This window comes from Drosophila arizonae, chromosome 3 (assembly GCF_054131065.1).
Source record: "Drosophila arizonae isolate 15081-1271.41 chromosome 3, UAZ_ARI_1.0, whole genome shotgun sequence".
NCBI classification, from domain to species: Eukaryota; Metazoa; Arthropoda; class Insecta; order Diptera; family Drosophilidae; genus Drosophila; species Drosophila arizonae.
Window position 1 is genome coordinate 7066346 of NC_142923.1, and position 25541 is coordinate 7091886.

The following is a 25541-nucleotide window of genomic DNA, read 5'->3' on the forward strand; positions in this document are numbered from 1 at the left end:
AGCTATCGTCAAAAATATCGTGTAACGAATAGCCAGGAACTTCGATAAATATTTGAGTATGCAGTTTAAATATTAAACACTGCTTGAATGAGAAATCGCCGCTATTGAAAATATGTCAACGTATTCTGAAATTGCTGCGTTATTTAATTAATAATTTCGCAATTGTATTATTATAAAATATATCTAAAATAAATAACAGTTAGGTAGTCAAGTAAAATACTTTATTAGATAAATACATATTTAAGGATTGCAATGAATAGATTATACACTTATTGCCTTTAAGGCCTGCTCAAAGTAATCCACCATCATGGGATATATCTCATCATATTGTTGAATATTCTTGCGCCTGGCATTATCTCGATATCTTTGCAATGCACCCGATATCAACTCCAACTTCTCGCGCTCTGCCGTATGCCCATCCAGCCATTCAATCAGGCGTTCATTCGACCAATTTGCAGTTGTGTGCGGTGACTGGAGTTCAGCTCCGGCATGGCCAAACATGAGAAGAAGTACCACATAGCTTGGTACCAGTGAATCCGCGCCCACTGACTGCTTCACCAGCTCCTGAGGGCTTTGCACAATCAGCAAAGACATTGCGCGGAGTAAACGCGAGGGTTTGCCCAGTTCCGCGAAATTGGGACAAAGAGGTTTCAATGCCTGTTCCATATGCTGACAATCGTGCTTCAGTCGCTGTCGGCCCGCGGCACTCAATGGTCGCAGTATGCACAGGTTGTGTATAAAGAGCTCGATGCAACGCTTAGCCAACTCCTGGCCACATTTACCAGTCATCTCTTTATCATCGAAGAGTTCGATGTGGTGCGACCACGACCGGGTGACAAACTCCTGCGGGAGCAAACATATGAGTTGTATTCAATTATGGACACATTTTACTTACCTGTAGCTCCTTCATATACATGGATGGTCCCGTTGTCGACAGTCGATCCGTATTGAGTCCCGGCTCCCGATGCATGCTTAGGATAATGATGCTAATGGCTGTGATAATCGACTCCATAATCTGCTGCAATATGGTGCCAATCAATAAATCCGCCTGATCCAACGAGCGGGCGATGATCGTACGTGCAGCACCTGGCGTCCGTTCGAACTGCAGGTGGAGATCACTTAACATACGGCGCACCGAGTCCTTATAGTAGTACAGTACATTCGCCAGCTGCGTATTCTGCTGTTGCTGCAAGTTGGGCAAGTCCACAATTTGCTTGGAATCGGCGCCTAGCTTGATCTGTGCCTCGAGTTTGGTACACAACTCCTTGCCGCAGGCAACGAAAACATTCGCTATCGCAACGCTAAGCCGGCTATCGATCAATGCAGCGCTCAGCTCCGAGGAGGCGACTCTTATGAAGTTATCCACGGTCTCATTCCCAGGCAAATCCACGCCAGCCAAGCAGGCTTTAAGATTGGCGGCACATTTACTCACATAGCCCACCTCTAGCGGCGCAAAGAGTTCGTTATCAAATTGGAATTCATTGTTCAGTCGCTGTTCAAGTCCGCGTGCCGAAGTGAGCAGTTTGGACAAGCCCTCCTGCAGGGTCTGGTTGACATGTTGGCTACACTCGTCAAAGGACTTGCGCAACAGCTGCTGCACGCGCTGCCAGAAGCGTTGTGGAATGCATTGGTCTGATGATTCACTGGTGTAGCCAAATTGATTAATTTGCTCCAACGACATTTTCAGCAGCTTGATCTGGGTGCAGCTTTCGTAGAGCTCATCGTATAACAGCCAGTGCAGCGATTTCCAAAACTTGGCGCGAAAATTTTGCGTTGTAGTTAACTGTGGCGCCTTACCAGGCCCTCGACTAGCCTGAGACTTGCTCGAACTACTGCTACCATGGGTGGGCGAGCGCACGGGATCCGCTTTATTGAGCACGGATATATCAGTGCCTGCGAAGCATTCCTTCAGCGATTGTTCCATGTCGGCGATGAATGTGGCAAGTAGATTTTCAAGGGATTTCTCCAGCGTGTTGAAGTTCATAAATATCTGCATAGGATTTTTAAAGGGATGTAGAATTTTGGACAGACTTTAGCTATAAGATTACCTTTAGAGCATTCACCACTTGTGTCTGGTTTCGCTCCTGCAGACCGGTGACCAGCTGCATTTGGGTGAGGTTGCGTATCTTTTGTCTAGAGCTTAGCACATAGGCACGTTCCTCTTGTATAAACTCAATGTCTTTCAGATCCTTGTCTTCTATCAACTGTCCCAGCTCGAAATGCAGCTCCGCTTGCCTTAGCACATCTTTCGTGTTCTTCAGTTTGGCCGTCAGCGTGAGCAAGGTGCCAGCAGAGCGCAGCAAGTGTGACACGTCATGCAGTCGACCCAGCACTTGGGTCTGATTCTCCACTAACTGATATTGGCCATCAACTTGGCTCTTCAGACGATGTCCTGTGGCTCGAACTCGTTGCACGTCCTCGGCCAGCGAGTTGAGTGCTGCATCGAAACGGCCAGCATGTGTTGCCTGCTGCAGCAATGCGCCATGCTTGTCACGCACCTGTTGATGCAGTTCCTCGGTGGTGTTCTGCAGACGTTTCGAGAGCTCCTGTATTTGCAGGCTAATGGTCAGATGTGACATGGCAGATTTGTAGTCGTCATCACTATCCAAACTGGATTTATCATTTCTGGTATTAGTTGTACTACCAGCCATCGCATTGGATACCCTAAAATTGTGTTTAATAATCAATTATTATTATTAAATCAGCTAGTTAAGCATTAACAAATAAAACAATACACGTACATTGCCTTTCCTTCGGATTAGTATTTATATAGCCGTTATGTCTAATTTAGTCAATTTTTGTTTGTTTTGGTTTTGTACGCAATTGGTATTTTTTTGTGGGGCCCATTTAAGGCGATTGTTCTTTGATTGATTATATATATTTTTATGTTTGTATGTTTTAAAATTAAAATTAAAAAAATAAAATCAACATAAAATAATTATTTATGCCTTAATTACCTTTTTTGTTACTATTGAGTTCAATTATCTCAGAAATATTCAAATATTAGGTTGAGTATTTTGACTATCGTTTGGTATTTTGATTTAGGCAATTTTATTATTTTTGTTTTGTTTCGCGGAGAAGATAAAATTCCAATATATATTTTTTATTGTTAACTGTGCAATGTCCGATGACATCAAGAATTACTTCAAAGGTTTGCTGCAGAAGTAGGTTTTCTATTTAGCAACAATTGCTAGCTTGCTGATTAAAAATTGAATTTTGGTGCAGGGTCAGCGGCCTCTACGTCATACAGATAACGGACCGAGATGGAGTGCCACTCCTACGAGTCAGCAACACCCAGGAGAAGAATGTGGACTTCGCATTGATGCCGTCGTTTATACCCACATTTACCACAGCCAGTGATCAGGCCAGCAAACTGGGCCTGGGGCGCAATAAAACAATTATTTCCATGTACTCCAATTACCAGGTGGGTGGGGGATTTGTGAGGGAGTGTATAAGAATTATAAGATTGTCGCGTACGAAGTACTCCATGGCCATGCATACAAACAGTTATAAGCATATCAAGTTTCAACTCTTCTCCGACAGGTGGTGCAAATGATCAAATTGCCATTGATTTTGACATTCGTTGGCGCTGAGGACTGCAACACGGGACACATTCTGGCGCTGGAGCACCAAGTGGATGGCTACCTGGAGGAAATGAAACTGGCCGTAACAGAGCCATGAAAACGCTTTTGTACAATTACGAATGTAGTAGTATATGTGTATATTTAAAAAATGAAACTTTTTACTTGGCTTAAATGCATACGCTGAATAATATTTGTCTACGACTGATTCGCACAATGATGAGCGCCACCTATGGGGAATGATCAGCAAATCACTTTACATTTCAATTAACTTCCCTATCGTTCTTTCCTTTTCTCTTTTCACTTTGTTGTTTGTTTTAAAACTAGAATACATTCCAAAGATTGTTTGCTCCAAATCAACGTTTTAGCTAGATTGTTTCACTTAAAGCTCGTCGTGCTGGCTCTGTGCAGAGGCTGTGAAGGCATCACGATCGCAAGCGGCGGGCGTCTCAAATTCATAATAGTATTCACAGCGATTCGGCTCGCTAACCGACGTGATGCGCGGCTCCAATGCACACTTGATATTGATAATGGCCGAGCGCTGCGGTCCATTCCAGCAGGCGGCGCCTTGTGCATACTTTTGTTTGCTATATTTATTGGCGCCCTCTCCTACCCATTGATCCCAGCGACCCAAAGTGGTTTCGGCTCCGCCGTTACGCGGCTTCTGCGACACCCGGTCGAAGGGGCACAGTGTGTACACATATTCACGATCCTCAAAGGTATAGCACTCGCCATCCAGCACCGACCACTCCTCATTGGGTCCATAGTCTTTGCCCTCCTGTTCATCCAGTTCCTTGATTTCATGCTCGATTTCACGTATTTGTCGAGCCACCTCCTCGTACGCATTGCGCGCCTCGTTCGCCTGTTCGATCAGACGCTGGGTTTCCGGATCGTAGATGGGCGCCGCTGTGGTTGTCTCTACATCTGGCGTAGCTTCGCCAACGCCCACATCGGGCTCCTCATCATCGTACTGTTCCTCATCCTCGCCGTCTTCCTCATCGGGCACATCCATGTCCGCATGCTCTGCAAATTAAAGGTTAAGTAAAATCAATCAAACTCAAATCTCATTTTTTTCTCACCTTCAGTTGGCTCCGAGTCCAGTTGCTCGGCATCTTTTGTGTTGTCCTGCTGAGGCGCTCGCTCCTCCGCTGGCGTGGGGACTGGTGGCTGGAACAGTCCATCAGCTAACATTTTTAGTGGCTTGATACGTGGCCAGGCCAGGGTGATGAAGGCATCCAGGTCCATGCGGTCGCGTTCGTCCAAGAAATATTTGGCCTCCTCCACAGTGACAACTCCATTGCGATCCCGATCGAGATTCATGTCCACCATCAGCTCGGTGATCTCCACGAAGCCATCTTTGTTGGTATCGTAGCGCACAAATGTGAGCGACGCCTCTTGTCGCATTTGCTGTGGCTCTTGCTCCGCCTGCGCTGTGACCGCATCTAGTTCACGTTGTTGCTCCTTGAAAGCTTCCACGGCCTCACTTTCTAGCGCTTCGGCAGTGGCCTTAAGGTGCTCCTTTTCAGTTTTGAGTAATTCCTGCTCCTTGATGCGCGCATTCAGTTCGGAACGACGTGCTGATCGATCCGCTTTCAGTTGCTTGCCCCGGTTGATCATCTCCTGCCGCTTCTCGGCACCTTTCATATGTAGCTCCGCTTCGTTGCGACGTTGAATGGCGGCGGCGGCACCTAAGGCAACGCAAGTGTTTTCACATTGCGACTCCTCCAGTTCGTCGCTGCCATCGCAACAGTCGCAGATTCCATCCTGCACTTGAGAGCTAGGAATGTCAACGGACTGATGGCCGGTATTAAGGCAATGGAATTGTCCATTGGAGCAAGCCGCGGTGCCGGGCTCGTCGCTGCCATCGGCGCAATCACAGTAATCGTCATTTATCTGAGTAAATGGTATTGTTTTGCTTCCATCGATGCAATTCCATTTTCCATCCGGTTGCGGTTGGTAAAGCGGAGCCTTCACTAAAGAAACGCCGCGAGGCCGTGGTACATCAATGCCTTGAACACCGGTTAATGCATATACAAATAAAGCTATTAACAGTAATTGTAAAAATTTTTGCTGCATATTAAAAACAGAGTCCGCGCACTTGCTAAAGAATTACGTGGAAATTTTACACTCGTAAATGCCGGTCTGCAATTAAGTGTGCCGCAAGCTGTTGCTGCAAAAATACCAAATCTGACTTACAGCGCAACACAGCAGTTATTCAATGTGGGTCACACACGTCAGAATGTGGATTTCGACACTTCGCCTAGAACTTGTAGATGGAATACAATAGAGATGACTAACAAATACTAAATAAATATACTGCAGTCATTTGTAGTATGCTAAACATGTGTCCGCACAGTTTTAAGTAGTTGTAGCTACTTGTTTGCTTACACTAGTTGTATGTGTGTAGATCAGATGGCAACTTATGCTGATATCCATATTTTAGCGTGTGTGGACACATTAATTTGCGCGCACTGGCAACTCTGACAATCAGCTGCCGGTTTGTTATTTAACTTGGTCCAGTCTTAGTTCGGTAGCAAATATCTTGAATAACAGTAATTATGGGTTTCCTGACACAAGTTTGGGCCAAAGCGGCTGCGGCAACAGATCCGACTCCAGCAGATGCCGCAGTGCCAGATGAAAAGCCCGTGCCGGACACAAAGCCAGACGCTGAGCAACCCAAAACGGAGCGTAAAGAATGGGGTTATGATCTCTATCCGGAACGTCGCGGCGAAACCTTCAAGCCTAAATGGTCGCGCATACTGTTCGGCATGGAGGGTCAGGAGAACCTCGATCGCTACAAGTGTGAACAGAATGTCTACTGGTGTGTGAAGAATGGCCCACTGGTGAAGCTGATGATGGGGGCACTTCGCAGCTCTGGCTGTCCCATGGATCTGCGGCGTCACATTTCCTGCGAGGTGTGCGATCCCAGTGTAACCGGTGGCTACGATCCCGTGCTCAATCAAATTGTTGTCTGCCAAAATATGGCGAAAAACAAGAGCATGGTGCATGGTGTGCTCACCCACGAAATGATTCATATGTTCGACTACTGCAATAACGATTTGGATTTCCGCAATGTGGATCATCTGGCATGTACGGAAATACGTGCCGCAAATCTGGCTCACTGTTCCTTCCTAAGCGCCATGATGCAGGGCGATGCATCGCCCTTTAATGTCAAGGAAGCACATCAGGTATATCAAATAAGAATTGAGATTATATTGAGTTTGTTAATATGGATGTTAGATCTGTATGTCTCGATTTTAGAACCTATAAAACTAGTTAGTTTTATTTGTTTATTTATTTATTTATTTATTTATTTTTTTTTTGCTAAACCTTATCAAATGAAATCTTCCAGAACTGTGTCAAATCCAAAGCCTTGGCCTCGGTGCTAGCTGTGAGAAATGTAACCCATGAGCAGGCCGTAGCTGCCGTCGAGCGTGTCTTTCCCAAGTGCTATGCGGATCTGGAGCCCATCGGACGTAGAATACGGCGTAATTCGATGGATCAGCAAAAGGCGTTCATGGAGGCGCCGTTGTACGGCTACGATGTATATTAGTTTTGCTTTATTTTTTTTTAAAGCTCAAAAAAATTCAATAAAATTTAATTTTAAGACTACGCCAAGGGCAATTATTGCAATGGATTATTAAACAACCAATTTGTTTCTATAATTGTTTTTAATTAAATTAATTTTGCACATCAACTTTTATGGATATTTTTCAAGGTTGAATGCAAAAAAAATTAAATGTTTTGGATTTATATGAAGCCAAATCGCTTTGGCTTTTAAGTTGCGTCAAGTTTTTCTCAGCGTGCAAAACATGGAGGATTGTGAAATTATCGGCATTATATTCGAATTCATAGGCGAAATATTGTTTGGCAGTAAGAAAAATGGTTAAAAATATTATATATTTTATAATAATATAAAACTAACTTTTGCTAGCGGATGACAGCGACGATTACAATTAAAAAGGCGTTTCAAAGTAGCCCAACGATGACGGAACAATAAAAATATACATTAATTAAATTATTAAAAAAAAAAAGTAAAATACAAGTAAAAAGAACTAAATATAAAAATTCAAGCTATAAAAACCCTGTTGAAAATCATGGAAATACTTTAAAACTTTATCAAAATGGATTGCTGCGCCATTGTGGAGATATTTGTGGCCTTTCTCAACGATCTGTTTTTCTCGGATATCAGTAAGTCAATATGATCTATATAGATCTGTATATATATGTATGTATGTCTATATAGAAATTCTACATATATAATCTAGAATCTCCTTCCTTCTCTCTCTCCATACATTAGCTGATGAGGAATACTTTGGAGAATACTATGATGATGATTATTATTACAACTAAAAATGTCCGACATCTACGGAATCTATTAATAAATTTGTTTTGAACAGCAATTGTTATATAATTTCATTTTTCGAAGGAATTGAATCAGCATGCCATTGACCTAATAGTTCGGGTGCAGCGGTCAATATAATTGTGATATAATCGTGATTGATTAGGGCTAACTTTACGGCTCATTAAATGAGCTCTGTCGCACACAAACTAAATATTCCAAATGGGGCATCGCTATGATTCAGTTACAGCACGTTAGGCCTGACGAGTAGAATATGTTTTGGGATCTATTGGGCGGCATATTTGATTTCATCATGGGTCTGATATTTCCCAGTAAGTAGAATTCTCTCTAAATATCGAGTAATCCCAGCAGACTTTCCATAGGTTCTGATGATGATGATGACGATGCGCCAGATTCGTCGGAGGTGGAAACTACGACTTAATAATATTCACATATCTGGCTATATATATAAAAACGTATATATAAGAGATACCAAAACACGTTGCTTTATGTTTTGCATGATATAATTTCGTATTCATATTCATAAAACACGGTGCTTAAATATATAATCTACGAAGGATAAAATATACCTAAAATTGCTTTATTACTATTCCAGATAAGTAAAGAAAGCCATTTAAAACGTACTATTTACAGGTTATGTGTAAAAGTGTGAGTGTGTGCTAAAAACAATTTAAAATTGATTGCTTAAAATAATTTATAGAGTTTTTTTAGTTCCTGCTTCTTCCATTTGGGCAGCTCATCAAACTCATAAAAGGACATTTTAAAGACGGAGACGAAATCGTCATGCGTGAGGTGAACCTAAGGGGATGACAAAAAATATAAGTGATTATATAATTGCTTTTATAATTATTGTCAGTTCGACTAACTTCGCGTCTCAGCGGATTGATTTCGGGCGGTAGCATATCCATTTCCTGCACCAGCACTGGCAACGGATACTTCTTGTGTCCATCGAAATCCTTTTGGTTGTTGTTTAGGATTAGAGCAGAGCCTTCTTTGAGGCCATTGCTGGGCGCTATGGTAGCCAGTTTCTGACGCATTTGCTCGTAGGTTACAAAACCCTGTAGGGAAAGAGAAGCATAATTTAAGTCGGATCTATATAAATATATATGCATATATTTGGTTAAGCAATCTCCACCTTGCCCAGCTCATTGTCCCAGGTCTCAAAGAAACCCTTGAATACATTCGGCTCCGCATGCTGACGCACCACAGCCAGCGCCGTGGCCGCGCGTCTGCCGAATGGCGCATTCTGCACATAGCTCTGCGCCACGGTCGTGTAGCGTTCGCGCTCCTGGCTGACCGCATGCTCGCCCAGCCACACATAGGCCAGGGTGCCCGTGTCGAGTATGTAAGTGCAGTCGCCGCTGAGATCCCGCTGCTCGAAGCCGAGTATCTCCTCGCAACGCAAGTGTCTTTGCTCCCACCACACCAGGAAGAGCTGCACCGGCGGACGCGGTTTGCTGGGCATCGTTGTATTCAAATAGCAATTGTTGCTCAGTGTCGGGGAGATGTTGCCAGTGCCATTGCCGTTGCTATTGTTGCTACCGTTGCACATGCTGCCGGCGCCGCTGCTGCTGCTGCTGGTGGTGCTGCTCGAGCACGACTGGCCGTTGATGACCAGCGATTGGTTGAAGTACATGGCCACCGATTGCCAGAACTCCTTGCTCTCCTTGCCCTCCAGCACCAGGGAGCTCTCGCCGAGCAGGGCGCCCACCGCCTTGGCCATTTCCCGAGCATCGCCCGTGCTGCTCTGGCCACACCAGACCCACACATGGTTCGTCTTGATGGCGTAGCAATCCTTGGAACTAATCGAGGACAGCGGATGCTCCTCAACTGCCTTGGCATTGTAGCTGGCATCGCCATAGATCTTCAGCAGAAACGTCTCCAGCATTATGTTCGTCTTGAAGTCCCAGTTCAGGTTGTTATTGGAGTGCAGCAGCTCGCTGCGCTGGCCGCGCATGATTATCAATTTGCCCTCGAACATTTGCAAGAAGTGTGGCGTCTCATCGAACTCGTAGAGTTGCACGAACATGCCGGGCTCTTTCAGAGACTCGAAGCTGGCCATGGCATAGCTGTCGGCCTTGGCTATTGTCTCGGCTGACGCCTCGGAGCCGTTCCACTGATAGATGATGCTCTTAATGCCCACTGAGGCCAGATCAGCGGGCACAACGGTGGCGCACTGAAATATGTTCGTAATATTTCGGTTAATAATATGCAACGAAATTTTCTCACTATTGTGCGTTTGCAACATCGTCTATTAAAATACAATGGCAAACCGAAGCGAGCTCGACTGGGGAGATTCCCTCCTACATTCACCTCTTGAATTGTCCAAACAAACATTTGCATATCGAGCTAATAAAACACGCCGATGCAACAGTTCACCCACATAAACTATGAAAACATTGCTAAACAGAGCTACAAAGTTGTTGACCTTTGCTGGAGATTAATGAAAATCGCAGAGAAAGGCGAGATTTTTATAGCAAGCTTGTAAGAGGAGGAATGAAAGGGAATTATTTCAAGAGATTATGAGTGCGTGAAAGTGGGAGTAAATGATATGAAGAATTAATGGAAAAAGCATTTGAAATCGCAGAGAAGTGAGGGAATGAGAGAAAGACGTCCTTGGGAATGTAAGAGAGTTAGAAAAGTATATATATATGAAAGTCTCACAGAAAGGTAATGCAAAACTTTAAATATTTTCATAATACCAAAACAAGGAAGAATATATAATAAATAGAGCAATAGATCAATAGATCATTTTATAGTGCCATCTAGTTTTTGACACTCTTAGTATACCTATCATTGACTTGAATAAAATAAAATCCCAATTATCAGCTACTCCACATGATTGTAATTTCAAACAATAAACCACCAAGTCGATTCGTACCCACCCACAACTTCTTTCCACCCCAGCTGAACGCAGAGCCCACAGACTCAGCGAACATCACTAATTCGACCGCCAACACTGTTTGCGCACTCACCTGCACCGTGTAGTTGACCACATAGGAGGCGTTGGTGGTGAACACCGTAGCTTTGGCCGGTGGTAGCTGCTCCATTTCGTCGCCGCAGATGCGATAGATGATGCGCTCGCCGCGTCCATCGTCGACCAGCTGCGTATCGGCAGCCATCTTGGGTCGCTCTCCGAGCAGGACGGCATCCAGTTTGCCAAACTTGGTCGAGACGGGCTTGTGGCCGCGCGTATTATCCTGCCAAACGCTGAGCCAGTTTCCAAAAAGACGTTTAAACTCCACGGGCTCACGGCCCTCTAGCACACGCACCACCAGAGTAGTGTTCGGGTACTTCTTCTTCTTGACAAAGGCGCGACCATTGCCCATGGCAGTGAGCGCATCCGCTTGGGTCGCCTGAGCGCCCACCCACAGCCAAATACTCTGCCCAAAATTATCGAGCAAATAGACGCCGTTCGCATCGCTTAGATCGTCCTTGCTGGGCATGCCCACGTCTAGCTGATCCAGATGCAGTCGCCCACGCTGATTGCACTTGTAAATGCGAAACTTGTTGGCATTGGCATCGCTCTTGCTGCTGCCGTTGAGGCCATTGATGCCATTGATGCCATTGATGCCGTTGCCGCAGCAGTTGCTGGAGTCGTAATCACCGCCCGACTGACGTGCCTGATAGACCATGCGATGCTGCAGCGGCAACACCTTGTTCCAGAGCTCCTTCTGCTCGACACTCATCGACTGCTCGTAGCCATCGTCGACGACACAGAGCGGCACATCCTTGCGCTGCTGTCGCTGCACCCAGGCCAGAGCGCTGCGTCGCTCGATACCGGCACTGGAGCGTCCAATCCAGACGAATGTCATGGCGTCCATTAGCAGCACCATTATGTAATCCGAATTGAAGTGCGTCCAGTCAACGGTCGCCAGCTCAATGGCACGCAACCATTTGCGGCCGTAGAGCTGAAAGAGACGCGTTTGCTTCGGTGCATTCAACAAACTGCCGGAGAGCACGCTGAAAAAGCGGAAAAGTATATTAGACTTCAATATGTCCAACAAAGGACAATAGATAACCAACTCACTCATAGCCATTCTTGAAATAGGACAGAAAGCGTGCACTCTCATGATGCTGCGACTCTCTATAGATCGATGCCACATTGCCCAAATACGTGTCCAGCTCTTGGATTTTGTGCACCACATTGGAACGATTCTGCTCGGAGACCTGGCTGCCCAGCCAATAGTGTATATAGCGCTCCAGCGGCACATTCGGTTTCTGTTCACGCGTCTACAAGGGATCACAGAAGCGGTTAGAATATATATAGAGTCTTCAATTAACTGACAGAAATATTTACGATCGTTTCTTGACTGGCATAGTGACCCACTAGATTCGCGGCATAGATGATGTACGCACAATTGTCGTAGAAGGTGCCGTACTGTGGTCGAGCCACTGCCTCAAGTCGATCCTCGTCGATTTTCCAGATCGCAAAGCTGATCGCATTCTTGGGCACCTTACGAAATGTGGCATCCACTTTGAGGTCCGGAATCGAGTCCGGACGCACCTCCTAAAAAGACAATCAAAAATGAGGGTTTTAGAATTAAATTGAAGTTTAATTAATCAAATGATAGTTTGCTAACGATCAGGCGATAGTCAAGAAAACAGCTTATTTCTCACTGTTCTAACTACTCCACAAAAATAATATTATACAGCTAATTGTTTCAGTTTTATTATTCAACCCGAATACATGTATATTTAATGGCCTAATCAACTTTCAAAGCCACATTTTCTGTTAGTGTTTTCCAACACTTAAATGGAGTAATTAAAGACGCTTGTCAGCCTATTAAAAGCCAACCGAACGAAAACACCTTTCAAATGTTTCACAATTGTTTCCCCAAACATGAGACACTTTTCGCATAGCTCGCAGGCTTCACTACAACCAAAGCCAAAGTCAAAGCTATAGGAAAGGATGCACAAAAAAAAAAAAAAAAAAAAAAAAAAAACTAAAAGAAAAATTGAAAAGAAAAATTAAAAACTAAAGAAAAACCTGCTGAACGAGCACGCTCTGCATTTTGGCTTTTCCCGATTGCGTTTGCGCTTTGTACGCCTCGGCTAGAGCTCGTCAAATGATAGTGAAAATTGTACCAGAGTGACGGGCAGCAAGTTTTGATACTCGCTCAAGAGTGCGAAGAGGGTATATTGGTTTGCCCAAACGGAAAGGACTGCAATATCCAATTATTTAAGGTGCTAAAAATTTGAGATTTGGTATATATGGATATGGTATAGACATACATTTATCTTTGTCTTCTAGGGGCTAATGCGATTTACCCATTAAACTCTTACTCCATCAAGCACAAAATTCAATGAATAAGTTTAATGTTTAAGTTTTGAGCTTTTCTATATATACCTGTACATGCATATTCTTTCAACTTCCCTCTCCCACAATATCTAATCTGATAAAATATATAATTGTTTATATATGAATACTAAAGGAGTATTTTTCAGTCGGTTACGCCCAACTTTAACATTCTTTCTTGTTTTTTTTTTTTAGTGAAGTTTTTTATTATTTTTTTATTGAACATTAATTTTCTTATATATTTATGGAACGTGTGGAAAGTGGTTGCCGTTATATTGACGATTGGGCGGCTCCTCAATCAGCTCAATTAATTTATCTGTATATATATAATAAATATATATATAGTGCATTAGCTTAATGATCTTTATCTGACTTCGTGTCTTTGACTCTGACTGCATAATAGCTTTATTTATGTATAAATATTTAGCCAAATGAAAAACCTTTTTTTTGTGAGTGTGAGTGTGTGTGTGTGTGTGTTTAGTGTGCAGCGAACAAAAACGAGTTCAGGCTATGCCTGACTGCTATGTTGGGCGGGCGTGGGGGCGTGGCATGGCTCACTGATATGACGCCATCGACCATAAACCTCGGATGACATTTTGCCACACAGAAATCACAGCACACAAATAGCAATTATAATTGAAATTGTTAATTACTCATAGAGCGGAAAAAACAACAACAAAACAACAGCAAACATAGTAAGTACAATTCGTGAAATTAAATGTTAAACATTTTAATTATATTGGGAGCAAGTCCATGGCATCTGATAAAAAGAAAGAAGAAGAGTGACTTTTGCTGCTGACAACGATTGATGAAGGAGCGCAACTGTTGACAGCTTCAACTGCATTTATCATCAGACAACTAACTGGCACATCAGAGAAACACAGATAGAGATAGAAATACATATCTAAGTTAAATATATATGCACATATATATAGAGGGAAAGATACATCTTTGAGTCACTTTTTGACACTTTGACAACTTGTAGAAAACTTTCACAGCTTTTGTTTTCGCTCGGCAGCAATTAGTGACAAATTATCTGACCTAAAAGAAATGTTCTTAACAACAAAAAAAAAAAAAAAAAACACTTTTGGTACAGTTAAAAGTTGTTAAGAAAGTCAAGAAGAAAATGATGCGCAAATTGTTCTGAATAGATGTTTAAATATTTAACAATTAGTGTGAAACTATAACTAAATAAAAGCAAAATAGAAAATAGAAATAAATTCTATGTTGTATATAATAATAGAAAGAAATTTTTTTAATAATATATTTATGTATATATTGAAATTTAATATCATATATTGTTGAACTATTTTTCTTGAATACTTCAGTTCAGGTTAATTTTCGAAATTATAAAAAAAAAAAACAAATTCACAATTTATTTAATTTTAAGTATTTATGAAATAAATTTTGTTGTGTGATAAATTATATGTATTATAGCCAAGATTAATGTTCAGCAAGTTTAAAATGAATAACTATTATTTTAAACATAGTGTAGCCTCATAAAAATATAATTTTTTGTATACCACTTTGCTTTATTAATTAAATTATGTTTTTCTCTACAGGAATTATCCATCTAAATGCTGAGATTGCATAAGTCATGCAAAATGTGTTTTACGACCAAAACAAGCAGCCTGAAGTCATACCACATGCTTAGAACTTGTAAAATTGAGTTCTGTCACACTTGATAGGGTAGCTTTATAGAAATGATACAATGTACTTTGTCTGTTTTTAATGAGCGAGCGTCACGAGACTCACGCGATTTTTTCACAAACATATACATAAATTGCGTATATATTTGTGCATATGTACTTAAGGGCAATTAGTTAAAACAAACATGAAAACATTAATGAAATTAAAAACAAGAGAGAACTAAACTGATTGCTTGAATAAATGCGAAATGATAATAAAGAAGGAGATAAAAAACGAAGAGAAAATGTATAAGAGAAGTGACTAGAAGAATTTTAGCAATGAAAAATTTTGAAATTGTAAAATTTTCATATAAAAATTTGTATAACGGATTTTATATAAATTTATATCAATTATACTAAATATAACACTATTTGGTACCTAAATCTTTACGGATCAGATAAAACTAATCTTTTTTGCAATGAAAATCGTATTTTTATATAGAAACTATAAATATAGACACAATATGCACAATTCTAAATAATTATTGATGTATATGGCTTCTATATAAAACAAACGATTTTCATTGTTAAGCTTAATAGATTTATTTTTAAAAATTGTAAATATTCCGCCTTCTTAGACTAAAACATTTTTTTTGTTTATCTATAAGTTAAATAGAATATTTCTTTACACATATAATTATTATTAAATTATAAGATCAAATAATTTAATAATATACTATGGAGCATTCTAAAGAAAAAAGTTCATCAAAATATTCTTGCGAAATAGAAAGCCCATTTTGTTTTCAAGTTCTAAGCCGCAAAATATTCTGCAGAGTCCATGCTAAATGCGGTTTAGGCATTTCAGCAATTAGTAAGATCATCCTAATCCAAGCACAATAACATTAATAACACCGATAAAAAACATATAGTAAATGTCGGCTTTTGATTAGAGCTAGAAACAAGCAAATCAAGTTGTTGTTGATATTGACTTTGAAGAGAGATATGTCCAGTGTATAATTGAATGAAAGAGATACGCCCGATGCGAGCGCTAAGTATGCGTAATGAAAAAGCCTGTAAATTGTAAATACCGTTTCTTTCGTTAGCTCCATGTTGACAGTATCTTTCTCTGCCTGCCTCCCCTGTCCCGATCTCTCGCTCCTTCTGTCAATCTGGGTCTGTCACAGCTTGTGGCGGAAAAAGATTGGTGTAGAGCAGCAGCAGGTAGGCAGCCTTGAACTAGTTTTCAATTGCCGGCGATTTGGCACTCAAAAGTGAAATCCTTGTCCCCATACACGAGAGACATATGTGATAGATATTTGAAAATCGCGCACATCAATTTTATTTGCACAGGTTTCTTTTGCTTGTTTTGCTTTTTTTTTTGTGATTTTTTATGTTTTTTTGTAAAATAACTTAAAAATTTAGTACTGTAATCTGGGTAATCTGTTGACTACGGAAATTTTGTAGAAAAGTAAAACTCAAGTAAAAGTGAAGTAAAGTTGATTAGGAGGCAAAGGCCTCACAGATTGTGCAAAACGAATTCAGGCAACTCGCTGTTTGCCTTTCTCACTCTCACAGTCGCGTATGAACCGTTAACAACTTGTGCTTGCGTGTGTTGTTGTTACTGCTGGAAACCAAGAGAGCGCAGTGTGAGTGAGGTTCGCGACTTAGCAGGCCGCGTGCGTCGTCGCTGCCAGAAAGACAAATGCAGACTGGTCACAGCAAATGCGGTGCCATCAAGTTTATGGCCAGCCAGCAGAGCGCTGCTGCGTTTCTGACTCAGAGAACGACTTCGTCTTCAATTTGCGACTCCGACTTTGACTCCGATTGCGACTGCGACTGCGACTGCGACGATGACTTCGTGTGCCTTCGTGTGCGTCTTCGCTGGCTACTTCAACTTCGACTTCGTGTGGAATATGAATGAAATTATCAGTTATGTGTCGTTGCTGAGAGAAAAGTGAGAAAAAGCAGAAAGCGCAGCGCCACTGTCAGCGTCAGCGTCAGCTCAGCGCTGCATTTGCTTGCGGTTAGCAAAAGGCAACGGCACTTCAAGCCCCGCGCATTCGTATTCCCATTCGCATTCACATTCGCTTATGCGACTCGATATAGCAAAGCTAGAAAAGGGATAGTTGTTGATAGTTGCTGTTATTGTTGTTATTATTTCTGCCGTTGTTGTTGTCATTCTGTCATTACCCTATAAGTCGATGCAATTGTTATGCCCATGAGGGTATGACCACTATGCCTGGCAGTTGGGCAACAATTTTTATGTGTTTTAAATGCCAGTTTGCTGGGAATTCCATTTGAAATTCCTTATTTCAAATATCGTATACAATTGGAATATTTTATATAATCAGTACAAAATATTTATAAATAATCGGGAGTACTATTTATTTTCTAATTAATTTAAATGCACATTCAATTTTTTTTTTTTTTTTTTTTTTTAATTTAAAGCCACTTTTCATTATTTCAAGACCTGCATTTAAATGTTGCTGTCAAGTAGCTTTAATATTATATTTGTATATCGAAAAGCCGGTCTATTTAAATTTCTGATTTCCAAGTTAACATGAACTTTAAAAACAATTGGAAAGCAACGTTTACTCATTAGTAATTTGTGTATGCTTAACTAACATCTTTAGGGTACTTCAACCAGTCGTCTTAACGTCTTCAACTCTTGTTTGGCATTAGTATTAGCCACTTGCTGTGCCGCTGACATTTTCCACATGCAATCATGCATAGAGAGAGAGGTAAACGTATGATGCATATTAGTTAGAGTAACTGGCATCTATCAGGTTTCCCCCGATGGTCTGTCAATTGTCTGCGCCTCGCTGGGCACATTTACTTTTATGATTTATGTATGCATAAAGAGTTGTGACAAACATTTGCCTTAATCATTAACGGGAACCGATTGTCAAAGACTTCAAAATACCTATTTCTCAATATTTCTTGCAGCTTTCTTAAGCACTCGAAATGTTAGCGAACTTAAATTCATGATTTTTGTTCAACAATTTAATACGGTTGTTTAAAGGCGCAATTAAGTCAATATTTACGCTGTGGCACTTTAATGAGTTATGAAGTTTGCCTTAAGAGGCTAATGGGGGCCTATATAAAGTGCCATCGGCTTGAACCAAGTGTCTCAGTATCTAAGTATCTGGAACTTATTATCGATTGCAACAATGTGTTGCCTTTCAAAAAACACAAAGATCATAAACAAGAGTACTCCAGTTGAGTGGGAATGACTAGAAGATACTCTCTAATGTATAACGGCACGTTCAGAAAATAATATGTCAATATAAATTAATGAATAAATTAAATTAAAATAAATAATAAGTCAATTGTTCAACAAGAGATATTTCATTGTCCTACCTCTGATATTAGTGAAATAGACAAATAAATAATATGATCGATAATTATCGACTTGGCAGAATGTTACCAAATCGTTTAAAATTATAATTAGATATATGAGAACTTGTAAGGAGTCCTCGAATCCTCCAGTAGTTTTTTAAAACAGCTGAGTATATTATCTACTATACTCTGAAATACTAATACTTGAATTGGCGTACAGCACAAATACAAATCTCCGCCATCTGCAATTCAAGTTCAATCAACCATTGAGGTTGAGGCGTGAACCAAAAAAAAAAAAAAAATGAAAGCAAATTGTAAATGCAAAGTATTTGTTGGTATTTGGAAATGTGCGACTTTTAGCATACAGTTAAACAACACTAACAGCAACAAAGACAACAAACAAAAACGGAAAAATGATGAAAAATGCAATTTACAATTTATGGTAATTACACACGTCAAGCCAAAATGCAAACAATTGACTTTTCCTTTTCACAAAACAAAAACACAAAAGGCAGACAACAAATAAGTGCAACAATTTGATTGTTTGCTTTAGTTAAACTTCTTTGTTGTTGTTGTTTGGCCAATATGCGCTCCCAGCTGCAGACAAACAACGATTAACGACATTTACGTAAAGTTTAAACAATGCCAGAGGAGCGCATTAAATGCATTTTATACAGTTGCAAGCAGACGGTGCAGTTGCCTCAGTCGGAAACGTGCGGGAGGGGCGTGCGAGATACCGCTTTGATTTGTAGTATTCCATCTGCTTTGGCCCCGATTTGCTTCATCTTCAGCTGCTTCAATTCTGTTATTTTTTTTTCGTATTGCGATCTGTGTGCTCTGCTGTGGCCTTTTCATTAGCGCAGCCACGGCCAGGCTATAGATGGCTTCAAATATGGCAAACATGCTGCACACGCTCCCAGTCTTTGAATCCGATTCCAATATCAAGACATTTCACAAAGCGTTCTCTTTGGCGACCGCACGTTAATTGCCAGCGTTTTTCATCGGACCAAAGACTCGACTCGTTCGGGCCAGACCAGACTAGACTAAATAACCAGCTATCCAGCTGTTTCCATCACAAATGGCTAAAATGTTCCTCAGCTCTTCAAGATAAATAAGAAGATGGAGCATACGGCATATGTCAGCTGACTTGAAATCAACTAAGATTAGAAGAGATGATTCGAAAATAGATAGATAGTATCGTATAATGTCATTAGAGAGTGACTCTAGAAATATTGAATTGTGGCTTTATTTATGCATACAGATTGATTTTACAGCTAAAGATAATATTGAATCTTAGAATAAAAAATTACAAAAAATAATATTAAATACTTGAGATAAATATAAAAATAATAATAATTTAACTACATTTTTTTGCATTTTTTTTATTTTTATTTTTTAAATTAATTTTACAGCAGTAAAGAATTGCATTAAACACATTTTCTTGAGATAAATAAAATAATTAAATTGTAAAATAAGACATTCGAAATATTTAGTTAAATCTCTGTTTGGTTTTATTATATTTATAACTTATTATCTCTGTATTTGCAAATAACATTATAATCAAAATGTAAATATTTGGTTAAAAACACAAACAAACAAAATTTAAAAATTAAAAGTTTGTCATTTTTACAATAAATTTAATTGTCATCTAAAATTCAGCGTGATTCGAGTTCGCTCTGTAAAAACTGTTTTGTAAAAAGTAATTATGAAATCAAACAGCTATAAAAGGCATTGCTCCAACAAACATAATGCATGAATGTTCAGCCTATATAATTGTTAATTGGTATACAAAATAATAAATAAAGGCCAACATTAATCAATAATAATAATTTGAAAGTTGAGAGTCGAAAGAAAGACCTTATTTGGATATGGATTCGTATTGATTTTGGTGCATTGCACTCGATGGCTACCGCTAGTCAAGCCCTTACGAAATAAAAGATCTGTTGACTGCTGACTTCCCACGCTGAAAAAAAGCAGCGCTTTGGTTGTGGGTGCGAAGACATAGCGAGATAGAGTTCAAAATAATTTCAGAGTTATTACAGTGGGTGCTCACAAAGAGCGAAATAAAAGAAAGCCAGGCAGGCAGGCTAGGCAAGCAAGCAGGCTGGCTGGCAATTGCACAAGAAGTTGAACAACAATTGCTTGAGTTGAACCATAACAGCCGACAGACAAAGAGAGTGAGGCAGACAGACAGACTGAGAGACAGTCAGCTGCACAGATGTACGCTAACCGTTATTTAACAGTTATTTAACATGCAATTAACCTGGCCATAGTTACTTAAAAAAGAGAGGAAAAATGCAAATATATGGATCGGGCCAACCTGAACTCCATAGCCTATCTGGCTGTCTAAATTTTATGGTGCAATAACTTTCTAACCAAACCTCCCAGAGACTCCACAGTTCGGACTCGAACTCTCTCGGACTTGGGTCATTCATCTTAATTATCACACGGCCCAGAAAAAAAACCAAAAATAGTAGCAGTAGTAGAAGAAACGAAATGTAAAATGGGAGAGAGAAGAAAATAAGAAAAGCCTTTGAAATTAAAGCAAAATGCTGCTTTAATGGTCTTGGAAATTCATTAGGCCCAGCCCAAGTCCGACTCCAGCCACAACCAAATATGATCGCATCCCCGGACTAACCTCCTAAAACACAATCCATTTGCATTTCGTGTCTTAAGACAAAGATCTACTGTCCAAACATCAAAGTTGTAGAAAGCTCAACGAAGCCAGCTGTGGCTAGACCATCCGTAGAAATTATTCCCACCTTTATAATGTTCTATTCTCTTTCCATTTACATCTTCTTGCGTTTTCTGATACCCTAGGCATATTTTTTAAGTGGAGCGTGATGAACGCTTGCGAGTGAATATGTATGTGGGCGTTGGATAGGTTGGTTGACATATTTATATTATATCGAGTATAAGTAAGGAGTAGAAATATTACAAAAATGAATGATAGATCATTAATCAAAATTTCTTATTCAAATATATAACAAATACAATATGGCATGCATAGATCATAATAGATCATTTACTAATTTTTATTTAAAGGGAAATTTATAATTTATTTTATGTTAGGAAAACAACCAAAATTATTATTATTATTTTTGTCGATTTTCCTACTACTGTGAATAGTTAATATTGACTAAGAGAGGAAGAACAAGAATTTTTGGAACTCATTGCAGGGTATACTTCAGTATAGCACTCTTTTAATCAAGTCAGCCTCGTTTCATCTTTCTGTGTTTTGAATGTTTAATCACCGGAAGCTATCTCCCGGAGCATCTGTAAGCAAGTGAAGCTGAAGCAAACGCAGAAGCTGAAGCAGACACGCTTAATTACAAAAGCCGCGTCTCCGTTTCCAGCTGTGCATTTTTTTGGTTTTGTTTTATGTTGTTGTTGTTGATTTCAGATAAATCTATTTTCGTAGCGCTCCAATATATATGAGCTGTAATCGTATTCAAATTCGTTTCGTAGTGTTTGATTCCATTTCCATTTCTCGTTTTGGCTTGTCGTCTGCTGCTTTTTAGTAGCGCCAATTAGACACGTTTGTTGCTCTGTTGTTAAATATGACTACCGACATTTAGAGTAGTTCTACAGTTCTATCTATGCTTTACCTCACTCTCTCTCTCTCTCTCTCTCTCTCTGTCTCATTGCTAATAAGTCGTTGTAATAGTAGCGAGCTGGGCGGCTGATATTCAAATTAATTAACTGTGAAACATGATGTCGATGAAGTAGTTATTGATATTGTTATCTAAAAGATAAGGCTCTGGGATGACTAGTGTGTATTGCTCTATTTGTATAGGTGACTCACAGTTTGCAAAATGAGTTATACATAATGAAAATACACATAATTTTCTATTGAAGACCTATTGAAACTAAATGTTTTTTGGTTTATCCGCTTCAAGTGGGAAATCATTTCGTTTTAGAAACAATATTAAATAGAGTTATACATATATTGCTGTCTCCTTCTCCTTCTTATCGACGTCAAAAAACCTTCCGGTTTGAGGTGTCGAAATAGTTTAATGGAATATCAAATGTAAACGAAAAGTCGTGATCTAGAAAACACAATTTCTACACACGCATTGTAAAATGTTTGTTTGCCTGTTTTTGTTTTTTGTTTTTCATTCTTGGGAGTGCTTAGTCGTGACCCTTTTTTCTGTCCCTAACTGGAAAACAATAAAACCTTCAGTTTGTCCAAGATGTTAAAAGTTAAAGTTTTCTATAGAACAAGCAACAATTGTTGACTTTAAAGTAAAGAAGTGTAAATACCATTGTAAATACGCGATATAGACAAATGTATGCACATATTTATATATGAAATAAAAAATAAAAAATAACTCTTATAAAATACTGATTTTATATAGGCATATTACTAAAAATATTTCTTTAAAAAATGTTACTATAATTCTAATAAGAAGTCAACGGCCCTTCGAATTGGATATATTATGCGCTCGCTAGACGAAGTCCTCCCGATCCAATTAGAATTCAATGATGCCAGACTGCTTGTGGTTAATTCACAATTACTTTTCGGCATAGACTAACATACGTATGTATGTATATACATATGCATTTGCATGCACAATTAAATTTAATTGGCCTGTTTTAACAGACGCAATAAATAAACACGTTAATTTTCACACTCACCTGCTTAATGAAATTAAACGGCGGCATTTTGTGCACTAATTTGTTGCAATTATTGCTTTACTTATTGTTGTTTTGTTGCAGTCATGCAAAACTGAAAACCGCAAAGCAAAATGAAGAGCGCAAACAAAAAAGTTGCAAGCGACAAATGCAGCTGTTTGTTTTTATTGCTGTAGTTATTATGTTTATTGCGTATGTTGCGCCAGCATAAAATGACTTAAATGTCGCTCCCCAATTACAGCCAAACAGCAATCATCAGCAACAAATTAAACAATTTTAATCTTTTTCGCACTCCTTTTGCGGTCTGTCACCAACTAACACAAATGCCGCTGCTTATTGTCGCTGCTCCGCTTTTCTAGTTCGTTTTTCGCAAATTTACCGTTGCGCGCGCGCACACACACGCACACGACTGTGTACGAAGCCAAAAGAAAGAGAGAGGGAGATTGTTTTGCGCGCGTACGTTTCAATGTGTTTGTACACAATGTATGCAATTAAAGTTTGTGCTGCTGTTACTGTTTGTTTATAATTTTGTTTCTTTTTTGTGTAATTTATATTTTCTTCTGCGAAAATTGTGCAGCGGAAATAAAAGCACGCCTGTGCTTACTTTCCAAACAAATTAACCCGAATCGTAAACGGAAGCTAGAGCCCCACCAATCACACAAAATTTAAGCAGTAATTGTTAATGCGTGAGCGTCAGAGCGATGGCTTAACCTGCGTAAGGTCGGCTTATGACTGAGCGCGTACACAGCGCACGAACTTCAATTGAAGCGCGGCTTCGTCGCATGTCAAAGCAGCGACGGCGACGGCAACGTCGGCGCTTCAGTTTTGTGAGCCTTTTGGGCAGAGCTGGAGTGTGACCAGTGTATGAGTATGTGAGAGAGCTGCAATTGAAGCGCGGCTGCAAGCAGCGCTGTCGACAACGAAAGTCGATATTTCGTGACCCTTAGCGCTGTGAGAGAGCTCCAAAGCAGCGACGCCGACGTCGATTTTTTGTTACCCCTTTGGACGAACTTTTTATTTTGGTTGTTGGAGTGTGACCATTGCACATGAATGTGTGAGTGAGCGGAGTGTGAATATTTAGAGTTAGAGTGTTGTGTGACTGCCAAGAGTGAATATCACGTGTGTATGTGTGTGTTTTAGTTCTGAGAACTTCACGCATGTTGTTGCTGTTTTGCTCTTTTATTATGTCACACACTGAGAAAACAAAGTCAGGCAATTAACACGTCGTATTGTGACGTCACTCGTCGCTCGGTAGCTGGTGCGACTGCTGATGTCGATGGTCGCGCATTAGCATTAGAATGCATTCCCTGACCAGGACGCGTGCATGTGCGATATCACGCAACAAACGCTCCTTTGGAGCACGCAAACCAATTGCCGTCGGACCCAGATTCCTCTGCATTTCCGCAATGACACTCAACAGATTGTCATAGGTGTCCACAATATTGCCGCTGTTCGGTGAGTTGTCGGCCTCGTTGCTGGGCACTTGGATTTGGTTGCTTGGCAGGCCATAAAAAAGCTCTCCAAATCCATTGCTGTTGGACATCAGCTGCAGCTGCGCCTGCACATACTTCGTGTACTCCAGCTTGGCCAACACCTGTTGATATTCATTTGAATAGGCCGCAGCCTCCTGGTTTAACTTTAACTGCTGCTCCTCCAGCTGAAGGGGGTGCTGCTGTTGCATTACCATCGAATTGCTTGGCGCACTTGGCATATTTATTGGAAAGATTTCCACGCGATCAGCCGGCATCATTCCCGCTCCGCCTCCTTCAGCGCCATCGCAACAATCTGGTAGAGTTTCTTGTTCCTCCACAGCTTGTGGCTTGGCGGGCACAGCTGTGACCGTTATATCGCTATATCTGGAACGAAAGGAGTCTAGATCCAAATAATCCATTTTTCATCAAATTGTACTATTTGTATTTCTCAAAAAGGTTTGATATGAGCTTGTGACAAATCTGTCGACATGGCTTGCTATTTTTCAAGATTTCAACTGATTTTGGCTTTACGCTTATATTAGATAGATGACAGCCCAGTTGTAATATAAAATGTTTACTGCAAACTAGAATCTTTGATCTTATATCTCGGTTCTCTCCACCAATTAGCACCTACTACAGATATTCAATTTAAATGCAACGGATAAAACATTTTATAATAAATTTTATGATATTTAAAAATATATATTTTTTATTATAGCCTTAACTTGCACGTAGTTTCTACTTGGATGGTTCACAGGTTTTCAATAAAAATCGTTTTTTCTTCCCTTTCAAATTGAAACTCCAATCGGAAGGGTCATTGCAAAGTTCAGCGTGTGAGTGAAGGAGAGTGGAAGAGAGAGCGGCAGAGAGAAGGTTCGGTTACGCTAACCACCTGTGTTTCCGCATATCTTATTTTAGGGTCCAAATGTGACGTGCGGGTAATTATCACAAGCAGACAAAACTCGAATCATAAACAGACCATTCTATGCCAACGGCATGGAGGGCAGAGATAGAGGTACAGACGACAGCAGACAACAGAGGCAGAGGAACAGAGCGCAGCAAAGGCAAAGAGGGAGTAGCAGAGACAGCCAGAGTAATAAAGGTAGAGAGCAGTAGAAACCGAGGGAGTAGCAGAAGGGAGAAGAGTCCAAAGCAGAGCTAGTGACAGTGGACAGCGACAGAGGCAGAGGCAGAGAACGTCGGCCAGTAGGAGGCACTGAAGCG

The 25541-nt window shown here is 40.4% G+C and overlaps 7 protein-coding genes across 8 annotated transcripts; 3 read left to right on the top strand and 4 right to left on the bottom strand.

Moving 5' to 3' along the window:
• Window positions 1-204: 204 nt before the first annotated feature.
• fws (Conserved oligomeric Golgi complex subunit 5 four way stop) lies at window positions 205-2889 on the bottom strand. Its single transcript, XM_018002483.2, has 4 exons — window positions 2742-2889; window positions 2049-2664; window positions 896-1990; window positions 205-843 (listed from the first exon to the last, which is right to left on the bottom strand). Coding segments are annotated over exons 1-4 (2295 nt in total). The 5' UTR covers window positions 2744-2889; the 3' UTR covers window positions 205-261.
• Window positions 2890-3004: 115 nt separating this feature from the next.
• Window positions 3005-3774, top strand: Lamtor3 (Late endosomal/lysosomal adaptor, MAPK and MTOR activator 3). Its single transcript, XM_018002498.2, has 3 exons — window positions 3005-3164; window positions 3226-3424; window positions 3544-3774. Exons 1-3 carry the CDS (start codon window positions 3121-3123, stop codon window positions 3679-3681), a joined length of 381 nt encoding a protein of 126 aa, XP_017857987.1. The 5' UTR covers window positions 3005-3120; the 3' UTR covers window positions 3682-3774.
• On the bottom strand, window positions 3698-5770 carry GCS2beta (glucosidase 2 subunit beta). Its single transcript, XM_018002487.2, has 2 exons — window positions 4661-5770; window positions 3698-4604 (listed from the first exon to the last, which is right to left on the bottom strand). The coding sequence occupies exons 1-2, from the start codon at window positions 5655-5657 to the stop codon at window positions 3964-3966; spliced, it is 1638 nt and encodes a 545-aa protein (XP_017857976.1). The 5' UTR covers window positions 5658-5770; the 3' UTR covers window positions 3698-3963.
• Window positions 5771-5952: 182 nt separating this feature from the next.
• On the top strand, window positions 5953-7193 carry LOC108610408 (mitochondrial inner membrane protease ATP23 homolog). Its single transcript, XM_018002492.2, has 2 exons — window positions 5953-6769; window positions 6934-7193. The coding sequence occupies exons 1-2, from the start codon at window positions 6140-6142 to the stop codon at window positions 7132-7134; spliced, it is 831 nt and encodes a 276-aa protein (XP_017857981.1). The 5' UTR covers window positions 5953-6139; the 3' UTR covers window positions 7135-7193.
• Window positions 7194-7314: 121 nt separating this feature from the next.
• Window positions 7315-7541, top strand: LOC108609633 (uncharacterized). Its single transcript, XM_089466032.1, has 2 exons — window positions 7315-7454; window positions 7516-7541. The coding sequence occupies exons 1-2, from the start codon at window positions 7394-7396 to the stop codon at window positions 7539-7541; spliced, it is 87 nt and encodes a 28-aa protein (XP_089322158.1). The 5' UTR covers window positions 7315-7393.
• Window positions 7542-8508: 967 nt separating this feature from the next.
• qua (villin like protein quail) lies at window positions 8509-23566 on the bottom strand. 2 transcript variants are annotated; one of them, XM_018002481.2, is made up of 7 exons: window positions 22849-23566; window positions 12245-12454; window positions 11975-12177; window positions 10920-11907; window positions 9080-10120; window positions 8811-9002; window positions 8509-8742 (listed from the first exon to the last, which is right to left on the bottom strand). In XM_018002481.2, exons 1-7 carry the CDS (start codon window positions 22873-22875, stop codon window positions 8629-8631), a joined length of 2775 nt encoding a protein of 924 aa, XP_017857970.1. In that variant the 5' UTR covers window positions 22876-23566; the 3' UTR covers window positions 8509-8628. The 2 variants fall into 2 exon arrangements, with proteins under 2 accessions (XP_017857970.1, XP_017857971.1); XM_018002482.2 differs by lacking the exon at window positions 22849-23566 and adding an exon at window positions 15960-16589.
• LOC108610409 (uncharacterized) lies at window positions 23371-25456 on the bottom strand. The gene has a single exon (XM_089465457.1). The coding sequence runs from the start codon at window positions 24734-24736 to the stop codon at window positions 24083-24085; it is 654 nt and encodes a 217-aa protein (XP_089321583.1). The 5' UTR covers window positions 24737-25456; the 3' UTR covers window positions 23371-24082.
• Between the last annotated feature and the right edge of the window lie 85 nt (window positions 25457-25541).